We start from the raw sequence: 14,758 nt of genomic DNA, 5'->3' as shown, positions 1-14,758 counted from the left end.
TCTCAGTGTAGTCACGATTAGTAGGCTGACGCTATTTGTTGTCTTTTGAGAGTAACAAGTAGTTTAATTTGTTCCACTAGAGAGCGCTGCCTTCAATGCCGAGTGGTCAGAAGCACTCAGATAAGCTAGAGTGGTTGCACTGAGAAATAATTGTTAAGAATAAACCAAGTTGTTTAGCATCGAAGTTAGTCAATCAGGTCTCTGCGCGAGCAAATTCAAGCACTTGCACGCGCAAAAATGCGGCAGTGCACCGACACCCGTGGATCTGTGAGTTGCCTCTTGTTCGATGCTCATTACCAATTAAAATGTGCGTTTTTCGGCAGTGATAAATTTAAGCTGGTTGAGCAGAAGGTACGTTTGTTCGGTTTGAGGAAACCAAACTAAGAAAAAGTTTGGCGACACTGTCTGTGGCAGACTGCTTGAATTTGCGCGCGCGACGACCTGATTGGCTGACTTCGACGCTGAATACCTCGGAAACGGCGCAGCGTGTCGAATTTTTTTCGTTACAGTTATTTCTCAGCGCAACCTCCACTGCAATACCCTTACAAGCTTATGCTTTTCTGATCACGCTGTTGGATTTGTCCAAGATGTACCATGCAATCGGTTTGCCGTCCACGGTGGCCAAGCGGTTCTAGGCGCTTCAGTCCGGAGCCGCGCGACTGCTACGGTCGCAGGTTCGAATCCTGTCTCGGGTATGGATGTGTGTGATGTCCTTAGGTTAGTTAGGTTTAAGTAGTTCTAAGTTCTAGGGGACTGATGACCTGAGAAGTTAAGTCCCATAGTGCTCAGAACCATTTGAACCTTTTTTTTTTTATCATGCAATAACTCGAAATGACGCCCTTGCGGGTAAGCCCTTTCTTCTGCCGGCCCCTTCAGTTCACTAGCTGTTAGTGATTTGGTGAATTATTGGAAACCTTGAACTCACCTCCTGTATTTGCTCTTCCGGAGCAGCCCTCGTTTGTGGCGTGCGTTATGCAGCGTGGCGCGGTGTGCTTGTGTGCAGGATGCGGACGAGAATCGTTGCCAGACGTGCTCGAAGTCGTTCCGCAGCGTGGACGAACTGTGCTCCCACCAGACGGAGCAGGGCCACCTGGAACTGAAGCAGACGCCGAGCGGGCCCGGCTACCTGTGCTGGAAGAAGGGCTGCAACCAGTACTTCCCCACCGCGCACAGCCTGCAAATGCACTTCCGCGAGATCCACGCGCGCTCGGGGGCCCCGGCTGGTCCGGGCACGCAGCAGACAACGACGACGACCACGACGATCGCGGCGGTGTCGGAGAAGCACGTATACAAGTACCGCTGCAACCAGTGCAGCCTCGCCTTCAAGACGATGGAGAAGCTGCAGCTCCACTCGCAGTACCACCTCATCCGCGACGCCACCAAGTGCGTACTGTGCGGCCGCAGCTTCCGATCCGTGCTGGCCCTCTACAAGCACGTCGAGACGGCGCACTCCGAGCTCTCCGACGACGAGCTGTCCGCCTACAAGCAGAGCCTCATGAACAACCCGCTGCTGCTGGCCGGGCTCAGCGGCCAGGTCCTCGACCCGGCCACCAACGAACTGCTGAGGAAGGAGTCGCTCAAGATGGAGGCGGCCGACGAGGTCACCGAAGTGGACGACAGCCCTACCAAAGAACACAACCAGAGCCAGGACGACATCGGCGCCCAGCAGAGCGGCGACGGCGAGAACAGCGACGACTCCGTCATCTACAAGGAGCAGCAGTTCCTGGAGGACTATCTCAACAGCCAGGCGATCGCGGAGGACAGCTACAACGACCCGAACCGCAAGTACAAGTGCCACCGGTGCAAAGTTGCCTTCACTCGCCAGAGTTACTTGACTAGTCACAACAAGACCTTACTTCACCGCAAGGGCGAGAAACTGAGCTACCCTATGGAGAAGTACCTCGACCCGAACCGGCCCTACAAGTGCGACGTGTGCAAAGAATCTTTCACGCAGAAAAACATACTGTTGGTACACTACAACTCCGTGAGCCACCTGCACAAGCTTAAGAGGGCCATGCAGGAGCAGCAGCAGAACAACAACAATAATAACAACAATAACAACAACAACAATGCTGCTTCCTCCCACGCTGCCGCCGCGGCGTTGGCCGCCAGTCTGGGCGTTACACCACCACCGATGCCAAAGACGAACGCGTGCGTCGAGGACGACGACAAGAAACCGTACAAATGCAACATCTGCAAAGTGGCCTACAGCCAGGGATCGACCCTCGACATCCACATGCGTTCGGTGCTGCACCAGACCCGCGCATCCAAGTTGCAGGACCTCGCGATGACGGGACAGATCGACCTCAGCAAGCCGTTGATAGAACAGCCCGAACCGCAGAAGGTGCAGGATCAGCACAAGAAAATGATGCACGAGATGATGAGCTGCTCGACACCGAAGCAGGCATCGCCACCAGCATCTCAAGGACCTTCTCCTACCTCATCGGCCTTGACACCAGTTCCTATGGGCAGTTCGCCCTCGCCCCAGCAGCCACAAGCTCCGCACGGCATGCTATCGTGTCAGCGCTGCAACGCCTTCTTTGTGAGCCAGGAGCAGCTGGCTACGCACCAGCAATTGTACTGTCTGTTTGGTAGTCCCATGTCACTTTTCTCACCTCCGCACGCCCAACCCCAACAACAGCAACAACAGCCAGCACCACAACCACAACAGCAACAGCAGCAGCAACAGCAACAGACTACTCGATGCTCTCCGACTCCACAATGTAGCGACAGGACGCCACCACCATCTCAACAGCCAGCGCAACAATTGCAGCTCGCACAGAACTCGTGCGAAGAACCCATGTCGCGACTGGCCATGAACAGCACCCGAAAGTCCAACCAGGTGTACAAGCATTTGCTTGAGAGCTTCGGTTTCGATTTGGTAATGCAGTTCAACGAGAACCACCAACGTAGACAGCAACAGTTACTAGCTTCCACTTCCGAACAGCCCAACAATGGGTGTGGTGCTAATGGCGACGACGATGTCGAGATGATCGAAGTGAAGACTGAACCTCTTGACGAACACCAAGCAGGTGACCTACCAGAGCTGGCTAAATCTGTGTGTCAGCACTGCCACAAAGAGTTCTCCAGCGTGTGGGTGCTCAAGGCGCACTGTGAGGAAGTTCACCGCGATCTCGTTCCACCAGAATTCCTGGAGAAGTATGCGCAACAGATCAAGTCGGAACTGGAGAAGAAATCTGTCGTGGTCGCTGCCAACATTAGCTCTGAAATTTCCCCCGAGAAGGAGGCCGTCGCTTTCGACGATTCTAAAGAGAAGTCGCTCCAGAGTACGCCACCAGCTCCAGACCTGCAGCTCCCGACGACAGCGCCGAGTACTCCGACCGCTTCATCGACTCCAGCCTCCAGCACTGATTCAATCCCGGCGGCTCAGCACCACCATCACCACCAGCAACAGCAGCAGCAACAACAACAGCAGCAGCAGCCCCAACAGCAGCAGCAACAGCAGCATCAGCAACAACAACACCAGCAGCAGCAGTCGTTATCGATGTCGCTGGCGCAACAGATGAACGAGATGCTCAGCGTGATGGCGGTGCAGCAGCAGCTGCAGCAGTTCAGTCCGATGATGATGGGCATGGCGGCCATGGGGCTGGGCCCCCTGGGTCTCAATATGGGAGCCCTGGCCGCCATGAACCTGCAGCCGCCGTTGGTGCCCATGATGATGCCGCCGCCGCCACACTTCGACCCACTGGGCCAGCTCTTCGGAGGGCCTGCCGCTGCCGCCGCGCCAGAACACCTTCTGGCCAAGCAGCAGCACCAGCTACTGCAGCAGCAGCAAGCGGTAAGTCAAAGCTCCCAGCTCCATTTACTGACACTCCGGCATGTGCTTTTCATCTGCTGGCCCCTTTAATCCGCAACGTGTATATGTACAGATTGTCATTCTTACAAGAGAGTCTCTGGACAACATTCCATTTTCGTGGGTACCGGTATCTGTAAATGTGATATTTGCCATATATTTAGGCCGATAAGACGATAGGTGAAGCATATAAAGAGGGACCCAAAATCGGGGTCGTCTTGTACGACAGACATAAGACATAGATTGACATTTATATAAATTATAGATTGACATTTATATAAACTAAACCGTTATAAAATAAAAATTAATCGCTCACCAGATTATTTAAAACTGTTCAGAATCCTCACAATCATTATCGTTGCAAAGCAGCTCCTCTAGTACATCCTCACTTTAGTTGTCGAGTTCATCATGTCGGACACATTCTGCACCTTAGGAATCGATTTCCACTTAGCCATCTGTTGTTGTTGTTGTGGTCTTCAGTCCTGAGACTGGTTTGATGCAGCTCTCCATGCTATTCTATCCTGTGCAAGCTTTTACATCTACCAGTACGTACTGCAGCCTACATCCTTCTGAGTCTGCTTAGTGTATTTATCTCTTGGTCTCCCTCTACGATTTTTACCCTCCACGCTGCCCTCCAATACTAAATTGGTGATCCCTTGATGCCTCAGAACATGTCCTACCAACCGATCCCTTCTTCTAGTCAAGTTGTGCCACAAACTCCTCTTCTCCCCAACCTTATTCAATACCTCCTCATTAGTATCCCAGAACAAATCGTCCACAGTGCCATCCACAGCATTGGAAATCCCACACTTCTTGAAGGATTTGATCAGTTTCACTTTTTCCCATGATGTGATCACGAAATCACATAAAACATCAAGTGATGTAGCCCGTATAGGCATACCTTTCGTATACGTCTTGTCCCCACTGATCATCCAATTGTTCACAAATGTGGTCTTTCAATGGTTCATTAAAGAGGCGTCTAAGGAGTGTGTGTAGCATCGAAGTCAAACCACCTGGTATAACAGCAGTGTTGGTATTGCTTCGTACCGAGTGGTTTTTGGTATTTTCAGTTATGTGACTATGAAACATACCCCACACCAACAAACTAGGTTGACTTCTTAAAGCACCTGGCGCCTCTGCCACACACTATCCATCCAGAGTTTTACACCATTCATGTCCATAATCTCTTTTTATGGAAATGTAAAAAAGTGCTTGGTGGAAATATTATTTTAGGGGTGCTTTTTCGCTTGATACTGACCATAGGTTTTAACTTTGTTTCATGTGGCGTGCACGTTAATATTGCTGTAAACCTGATCTTGTCATGGCCTGTACTTTCGACTTGAAAAGTTTTTACGCCTTTTGTTTTCACAGTTCTACTTTTTTATCATCACGGAGATCACCTGTGTTCCATCCATTTTTCCAGTGTGAGGTAGTGGAAAGTTGTGTTTTTGCCTCATACGAGTATCAAACTTAAGAAGACTCGTAACTTTATGGTCAAGATCTTTCCGTAATTTCTGCGCAATTTTTGTTTTCTGCCCTATTACCAGATTTTTTTCTGTTTATGAAACGATTGCACCAACCTACTGTTGCTTTAAATTCATTGCCGTGCTCTGGATTGGCTCGTGCCCACTTCAGTGCATAAGCCGCAATCATATTTCTTGAAACAACATGACAATTTTGCCTCTGTTCTTGCACCATTCTGCAACGCTATTTTCTGAATCTGGCCAGCAAGCTATTCCTTTCGTCATAGAACACTTTGTTATTGGCATTTTTAAATAGCATCTTCATTCTCTCGCCAGTCTCTTACCATCTTCTCTGTTATATCGAAAGCCCTTGCTGCCGCACATTTGTCCGATTCTTCAGCCTGTTTTATGACCTCTAACTTGAATATTACTTCGTATTTCCTTCTTTTTGTTGGTTCCATCATTAGGCACACACTACAAATTTTACGCCGGTTACACCTATAGTAAAACTGTTTGAACGCGCAACACAATCTACAACAATACTTGTTAGCTGTACATATGAGTTCGGTATGCGACACGTACTTATACAGGCACAACCGTATCAATGCTGAAAGAGGCTTTTGCTTCATGCAACCGTACCGCTTATTTAGTGGTACAGAGCGGGTATGTCTGCAAAACTGAATAGCCAATACGACACTTTTATGAATACTCAAGGTCACTACCCGAATCCGTGCGCATATTATTATCCAGATGATCACTGTTTTGAACTAAATTTACAGGCCGTTGATAGTTTGGAGATCGTCTTATAGGACGGGCATACAGTAAAACTGTACATCTTTGACGAAAATTTATACCTCAGAAAATTTATACGTCATTTTATCCGAAGGTCGTCGTATCCGCCGAAATATACGGTAAATAAATCGCGTAAGTCTCAGCGGAGGTCTTATTTTATGTGCACAGGAAGCAGTTTCGGCTTCACAGTCATCATCAAATGCGCAAGAGGAAATAAAACTAAACGTATTCCAGAATTTGTGAAACACGAACGTATTACATACAAACTTATCTTTGCAAATGTAACAGATTGCGAATTCTACGATTTATTTAGATATCAACGTCACCAGTCTCCTTCAGATGTCAAGAATTGTTAAATTCAAAGAATTTGCGACATCAAAATAAATCTCGTTTCCTGCTCCAGGTTACACAGGGCGCCCCAGGAGGAATGGTCAGTATTCACGGATAAGACAGGAAGGATCATTTGAAGTAAAAAGTCTACTAAACATGTGCTCTAAAATGTAAAACTTAAGAGATGTGAGCGTTTGTTCAGTACAAGACATGCGTTCGACAGTAGCGAAGATGAACAAGTGCTCATTGCTCTTAAGGTATGCACTTGAGCCCATGTTTACTAAATGTTTTTTTTCTTGTTTTGGTCCATACTATCTCCTCCGAAAATATTGAAAGCAAAGAACTTGCAATAGAGGAGATTTATTTCACAGTATCAAAGTTGAAGAAAAGCTCATTTCTTTTACGGTATGCATTTTAGAGCCCACGTTTACTATACTTTCTATCTTGCGTGGAATGCTCGTTCCTATAATGTACTTGAATACTGATCACTGGTCCTGGGACACCCTATATTACCGTGGGAGGGTCACTTGTTCACCAAATGTTCGTGTTTGCCTTTTCTCGGCCTTTGTTATTCGGAAGTAATGTTTCTACAACCACAGCACTGTATTTTATTAAATCACGTATCCCAAAAGCTCCAAAATATTTTACTTTCTCATCTAAATAATTATTTATATAGAAGCACTATTGGAATTCGCTTTTGGTCAAAGGACGACGTTGAATGGCAAATTGACCATAATATACTTCGTGTAAGGGTGCTAACATTGTAAGCTTTGGAAAATTTCACATACTGTTTTCAGAACATCGTAAGTAGCTCGAAATATACGTGTTTTCATTGAATGAGAAATATTGTAAATGTAAATATTTAATAGTGAACCAAGTAACGTGACAACTGATATTTTATTAACTGTTTGGGGTAACGGATTAAATGTTGTCCACAAGTAACAATATGTTAAACACTCCACAGCCAAGAGTTTTCCGTCAGCGTAAACATTGCATATAGAAGTGAATCTGCGCTATGTCGGCAGATCCGGTCCTCGTATTGAGCGCATTTGCTAGCACTTTCTGCGGACCGTGTCACTCCATTCTGGCCCTATACTCTCCACGACAACAGCTTCGCAGCACTCCTCTGTTACGAATTTTAACTGTTTTAATGTATCTCTGTATTGAAAATACCCCTCACATCTAGTTACCGAAAAGTGTATTGTGTGGAACAGGTCGCTTATAACTTTACTACACATCCGATCAGAGTAGAAAATGCAGTGGCACTATTAACAATATTTTTCTGGTAAAAGCGTTTCTGCCCCGACGCAACATTTGTTACACGAAAGACACTGTTAAATATTACAACTCGACAATTACATCCCTGATGAAATATATTGTGAAGATTGCGGGTGCTAAACTAAACGGAAAAAAAATAATATTCCGCTTCAGTTACATATCGACTGCTTACGCCAAACAACAAATGTAATTTTTTTATTTTTTATTTTTAATAGGAAATGCTCATTTCGTTTTAAGGACATTTGAATGGCACTGTGGGGTGAGATAAGCCTTGAAACCTGCCCTCATTTTTTGTGAGAGTCTGAGAGATTGTGCGTTATGAGACCGGAAGTTACGTTAAAATACTTTTTACTTGAATTAGACATGAAAAAGACTTGGCAATTCAAGAGCATGTTAACGTTTACTGCATTCCCTCTGTCCTGTTCTGCGTTGTGGAATCGAAACGGTGTAGCATACATTCTCAGATGTCACTACATATTCGTCACACTGTAGGTTCACCATACCTGAACTATTGCATTGATACCATTTTATGTACTTTGATTTTATCCGCATCGAACTAATCATTATGATAATACGTATCACCTGTGCGTTGATCTCGACACAAGTGTATGCTTCGTCGCAGGACATCTTCGGGTAACGCACAATATCATCTCTTTTTCATAAACCTTGTACATACAACATGGAGAAAGTAATAGAAACATCTGAACGTGACACCGATTTCTTTCTTAATAGGATATCAATGTCCGTCTTCCACTCTTCGTGTGAGCTTCTTTCTTCAGATAGAGATAGTTACTGTAGAATAATTCAGATATTATACGATATTTCCAGAAGTACATCGTCGTTCGTTTGTTGCAGACTAGACGGGGGGGCCACATTCTTACCCAATTTCCTGTTAAAAAGCTTGTGAATATTCCAGTTCCGGTAACAGTTACTACTGTGGGCGGCATAGAGTTTCATTTGTATTTTTCAAACAGTGTTGAAGACATTTGTTAACTGTTCCCTCGAAACATATCTTCCATGGGTGCAGCATCGCATAGAGGACGTACATTACTCTCTAGTTCATTTCCACAGTTAGAAGATGTAATTTTTTGTTTTATGCGAAATAGTAAAATCAGATTACTATGTCCGCGAGCCTTTTTTTCGTTATGCACAGGAGGAAGCAGAAAGCCCACACTATAAAATGACACCATAAGACCACTATCAGAAAATGTTGGAAGTTTTTCGTTTTACATGAACTACCTGTTTCATTTCACACCCGAATTTGAAATGCGCTTATTAGAATGACACTTTCCAGAAATATTAAAACATCTCATAACATAGGACAATCGCGAAGAATTATGTACAGACTTAAAAAAAAACTTTTCAGAGCACAGATCTTTATTATTTCGAAACCTTATCTGCTATTGCACATCTTATATAACGCGTGACAGTATATTCTTGTTAAACATACGTACTCTGTCAAAATAAAAGGGACACAGGCTTGTGAGACAGCTAAAGCCTTTGTCTAAGGGGACCTGCTCGTGAACTGGTAGTATTTTCATCCCATACTTTGAGTGCATTACTCTTCATCCGTAACACTTACGACTTTGGTTGTCTTGTGCGAAGACTGTATGACATTAGATAAGTAGTAGTACAAATTATATTTATTTACCTATAATATTTTAACTACTCCAACAGTTTGTTCATGCAATGAATGTTGAAGACACATTTAACTTCGGTATCATTATACGGGACATCATGCGTCTAATATCACTCAAAATGAGTCAGGCCTCTGTCAATATTCATAGAATTATTTCATTCCTCACATTTTATGACATGAAGAATTTATAAGAAATAAAAAAATTACCTAATCATTATTTCTTTTAAGCATAATCAAGAATGGTTTGGTATATTCCAGAGCATATAATGTGAGGCATAACATAATTCTGTGGATACTGAAAGAAGCCTGATACAGATGGTAGTACCAAAAACTAAACGTGTCTTTGTCTTGAAAAGCCGTTGGGGGAACAAATTGTAGGACTTAAAGTATCATAAATGAATAAATACAATGTATTCTACTACTTAACCTAAAGCCATTCGATGTTTGCATAAAACAGCAATGTCCAATGCGATGAAGATAAAAAGTAAAGCATTGTGAAAGTATGGGATGAATATGCTACTTGTTCACAAGCAACTCCTCATAGAGACCTAACATTGCTACTTTCTAACACGCCTGTCTCACCGTATTATACGTCCAAACATTTCCTTCAAGCAAAATTACCACTTGTTTAAAATTTCATGAGGGTACGTGTGACATGAAACAGAATTCCAGCCGCGCGGGATTAGACGCTGCAGTCATGGACTGTGCGGCTGGTCCTGGCGGGAGTTCGAGTCCTCCCTCGGGCATCGGTGTGTGTGTTTGTCCTTAGGATAATTTAGGTTAAGTAGTGTGTAAGCTTAGGGACTGATGACCTTAGCAGTAAAGCCCCATAAGATTTCACACACATTTGAACAGAATTCCATTAGCTATAACAGGTAATAATTTATATACTGCAAGTGACATAAGCAACGTTATAAATAGAGATGTGTGGCCCAGTGGTTTGAATAAAGTCTGTCGTTGTGCAGGTGACGGCGGCGGCGCAGCAGAAACGAGCGCGTACCCGCATTACGGACGACCAGCTCAAGATCCTCCGCGCGCACTTCGACATCAACAACTCGCCGTCCGAGGAGCAGATCCACGAGATGGCAGGCCAGAGCGGGCTGCCGCCCAAAGTCATCAAGCACTGGTTCCGCAACACGCTGTTCAAGGAGCGACAGCGCAACAAAGACTCGCCGTACAACTTCAACAATCCTCCCTCGACCACTCTCAACCTGGAGGAGTACGAGAAGACGGGGGAGGCGAAGGTGACGCCACTGAATCCCCCTCCGTCTTCGGAGGACACTACTCCCAAGGCGGCACCTTCCCCGTCGCCTACGCCCAACAGACGTAAACAAGCCACGCCCCAGCAGCAGGCACAACCACCTCCAGAACAACAACAACAACAACAACAACAACAGCAGCAGCAACAACAACAGCAGCAGCAGCAGAATCAGATCCAAACCCACAGCCTCCAACAACCACCAGCCCCTCAGACGCCGGTGACGTTACCAACTGACGTCATTAAAACGGAACCTAGAGAGACACCTCCCCAGACAGACGCCTCCTACAGCAGCGTGTTCGGCGACATGTCGCAAGACCAACATGCTGTGAAAGACGAACGCCCTGTCGAGCCTATTGAGGAGAAGCCGCAAGTTCTGCTCCCTCCAGCGACATCTTTACCTGGTGGAGCCCTCCCTCAGACGTCGGTGGCAACTACGACCAGCGAACCGTGCCCTCCGCCCCAGACGAGTTTGCGTAGTAACTCCCCAGGAAACCTGACGCTCACGTCCATCATCGCGTCGCAGCTCGGCTCCGACTCCATCATAACGAGCCACAGTGGGATGGGAGCGGTCTCCAGCGTCCCTTGCAGCAACACTATGAGCGGAAACACCAGCACGACCGTGAGCAACATGCTGCCGCCGAAGCTGACTCCGCCGAACTTCGCGTCACCGAGCCAGCTCCCCACGTCGCCGAGCATTCTGCCCCTGGCGCCGGTGTCCAGAAGCGCGAGTCCGTGCCGATCGTACACGAGCAACTCTTCGGACGGCTTCGGGCACGTTTCCGCGGGGGGTGCCGGCGGCAACGGCAACACCCCGACCGGGGGCTCGTCCGGAAAGAGGGCCAACCGGACGCGCTTCACCGACTACCAGATAAAAGTACTGCAAGAGTTCTTTGAGAACAATGCCTATCCTAAAGATGATGATCTGGAATATTTATCCAAACTGTTGAATCTCAGCCCGAGAGTAATTGTAGTTTGGTTCCAGAACGCCCGACAGAAGGCCAGAAAAGTTTACGAGAACCAGCCACCAGTGGAAGCGCCACCAGGTGTCGAGGATGGCGGTGCCAACAGATTCCAAAGAACTCCTGGCCTCAACTACCAGTGTAAGAAATGTCTGCTCGTTTTCCAGCGCTACTATGAACTGATACGCCATCAGAAGACGCACTGCTTTAAAGAGGAAGACGCTAAGAGATCTGCTCAGGCCCAGGCGGCTGCTGCTCAAATTGCTGCCGTACTGTCGTCAGAAGATTCCAATTCTAGCACCATAGCTGATACGACTCAACACCAGCAGCCACCTGTGATACCACAGATACAGCAACAACAGGTGCAGCTTCACCATCAACAGCAGCAGCAACAACAACAACAGCAGCAACAACAATCCCCGCAACAGCAACAGCAGCAGCAACCAGTACAACAGCCACCGTTACAACCTCAGATTCAGTCCCTGTTGCCTGCAATACCAGCCCCATTACCCACCAATCCCCAAACACCATCGAGGACTATCACGCCGACACCAGCCTCTGTCTTATTTCCTCCCTCTCCTATCCCTACCCCTGCCACATCAACCAGTGGCGATAATACAAGCAAAGAAGGTACCTTCCAGTGCGACAAGTGCAATTTAGTGTTTCCTCGATTTGACTTGTGGCGGGAACATCAGCTGGTTCATATCATGAATCCCAACTTGTTTCCAAGTTATCCACCCGATAGCCCTTTTGGAATATTGCAACAACATGCTCAGCTACAACAGCAGCAGCAACAACAACAACAACAACAACAACAGCAGCAACAGCAGCAGCAACAACCACAACCGCAAATTGTTGCTGGACTGGGAGTCGCCGATTTGTCGGTCAATTCGGCGTCCCCGCACGCCCATCCCTTGGCGTCCATGCTGACGGCAAACAAAAGGAAATTTGATGAATATGAAGAGAATTCCGAACGTGACCAAGAGCAACCAAAAGACAAGAGACTTCGGACAACGATTTTACCGGAGCAGCTCGATTATCTGTACCAGAAGTATCAGCTGGAAAGTAACCCTTCCAGAAAGATGCTGGAAAACATTGCACGCGAAGTAGGACTGAAAAAGCGCGTCGTTCAAGTGTGGTTTCAAAATACACGCGCCCGAGAGCGGAAGGGACAGTTCCGAGCTCACGCTCAGGTCATCAACAAGCGCTGCCCGTTCTGTCCAGCCCTCTTCAAGGTGAAGTCCGCGCTCGAGTCGCATCTCGTCACGAAGCACGCTGACCAGTGCACCAGAGGGGAGATTAATATCGATGCACTTCCAGACGAAGAACTGAGCATGGAGTCGACGCCGTCATTCACATCGTCGCAAATGGGAGACGCCAGCAAAATGGGCTCATCGTACGGCACGGCTACGCCGACGCAGAATCTCATGCCGCCACTTTTTCCACCATTCCACACGGATATGGAGAACTCTCTGAAGAAGTACTACGAAGAGTCTATGAAGCGGTACCTCAGTGAGCTGCAGGCTCACCATACGGCGCAGCAAAACGGCTCCATTAGTGGCGTTAAAGAAGGCGGCATTCCGACAGATCTGAGTATGAAAATCAAACAAGAGCCAGTGACGTCCGGCGGCGAGGGTGGTGGCGAGTGTCCACTAGACCTGAGCAAACCGGTCGATCTCAGCAGGCCGATGAAGATCTCTATGGACCACAACACTTCGCTGACGGAGGCCGGTCCTCTGACGGATCTCAGCGAGCGCAGCATATGCTTCGAGGACGATTCCATGTCGGAGACGACAGAGAACATGGACGGTTACGAGAGCAGTCCAACTTCTCCGGCGTCCAGCACGCAGAGCGGTCACCAGAGGCATATGAACGCTTGTAGCACCCCTGTGGGTAGCGGCACCGGCGGCGGCAGCACGGGCAGCGGGCCGGGGAGTGGGGGCAAGCGCTTCCGGACTCAGATGAGCAGCCTCCAGGTGAAGGCGATGAAGTCCCTCTTCAGCGACTACAAGACGCCGACGATGGCCGAATGCGAAATGCTCGGCCGGGAGATCGGCCTACCAAAGAGAGTGGTGCAGGTGTGGTTCCAGAACGCGCGGGCGAAGGAGAAGAAGAACAAACTGGCGCTGCAGAAGGCTCTCGTCGGCGACGGCAACCCTCCGGCGCCCACGACAACTCCGGAGCGGCCGCCGGAAGAGTGTCGCCTGTGTCAGTTCAAGTATTCGCACAAGTACTCCGTGCAGGACCACATCTTCACGAAGAAGCACATCGACAATGTGAAGGCGTACATCGAGAGCGGCAAGGCGGACGCTTCCGGCAACACCAGTGACGGCGGCGGCAGCGGCGGCGCCGGCGCCGAGTTCACGGTACCACCAGTGCCCGTGGCGGGGTCCTCGACGACTGCTCCGGTCCAGCAGCCGATGGGAGACTCAGCGGGCGGAGTGGCTTCCGGCCAGCAGTTCGTAGCAGCGGCTGCTGCGGCGGCCAACATGAACCAGCTGGCGCAGCTGCAGATGCTGCAGATGGCCGGCCTGTCGCTCAAGCCGGAGGCGGCCACCGGCGGCGGCGGCGGAGCCGTTTCTGGCAGCACCGGCGGGGGCGGAGGCGGGGGCGGAGGGCCCGGAGGCGGCGCCGGCACCGGGTCTGGCGGCGGGGCGGCGGCCAAAGAGGGCGACGAGATGGCGCTGTTCCACCAGCTGTACGGGCTCGGCCTGCCCGGCTTCCCGCCGCAGGGCAACCTCTTCCTGCACCCCGCGCTCTTCTCCGCCACCGGTGAGTAGACTGAATTAACGCATACGAGCAGGGACGAGGTGCGGGTTCGCCTTCCTTCCGATGCTTGTCTTACACATTTGTACACTCACACCACACACCTACACTTTACACGTCCTGTTCGGGGCTGGAATTTCCGAAAATGGGACTTTGAACCTGTATTCGTGGCTCCTTCATTTTCTCCCTGACTTGCCTCGAGTCAGTAATCCTACAAGAACATTCATACTAAATCACATAAATCTATTGTTGAACAAGAGTTCAGCATACGGAAACAAAATACATCTGAAACGTGGTAGCGGTGTGTGTCTATTCCTTTATGAGAAATACAAGCGGGGGAATGGAATATTCGTTTCGTCGGGGTATTGCGTGTTCCGCTGTCCGCAAGCCGTACCTTATTCAGATAACTCTTATGAGAGGTAGTGATAAAGTTTAATTATCACCTTGAAAAACTAA

At 48.4% G+C, this 14,758-nt stretch overlaps 1 protein-coding gene across 1 annotated transcript in view; it reads left to right on the top strand.

Annotated features, from left to right (window-relative positions):
• The window catches only part of LOC126473366 (zinc finger homeobox protein 3), a 110,127-nt gene that overhangs the window by 84,392 nt on the left and 10,977 nt on the right, over positions 1-14,758 (top strand). The window contains 4 exon segments of the mRNA XM_050100373.1: positions 1,004-3,406; positions 3,409-3,495; positions 3,497-3,799; positions 10,282-14,308. Of these exon segments, the coding sequence (XP_049956330.1) occupies positions 1,004-3,406; positions 3,409-3,495; positions 3,497-3,799; positions 10,282-14,308 (6,820 nt within the window).

The sequence above is a fragment of the Schistocerca serialis genome, chromosome 4 (genome assembly GCF_023864345.2).
Source record: "Schistocerca serialis cubense isolate TAMUIC-IGC-003099 chromosome 4, iqSchSeri2.2, whole genome shotgun sequence".
NCBI classification, from domain to species: domain Eukaryota; kingdom Metazoa; phylum Arthropoda; class Insecta; order Orthoptera; family Acrididae; genus Schistocerca; species Schistocerca serialis.
Note: the sequence above shows the minus strand (reverse complement) of the source record. Positions and strands in the feature narration are given on the sequence as shown.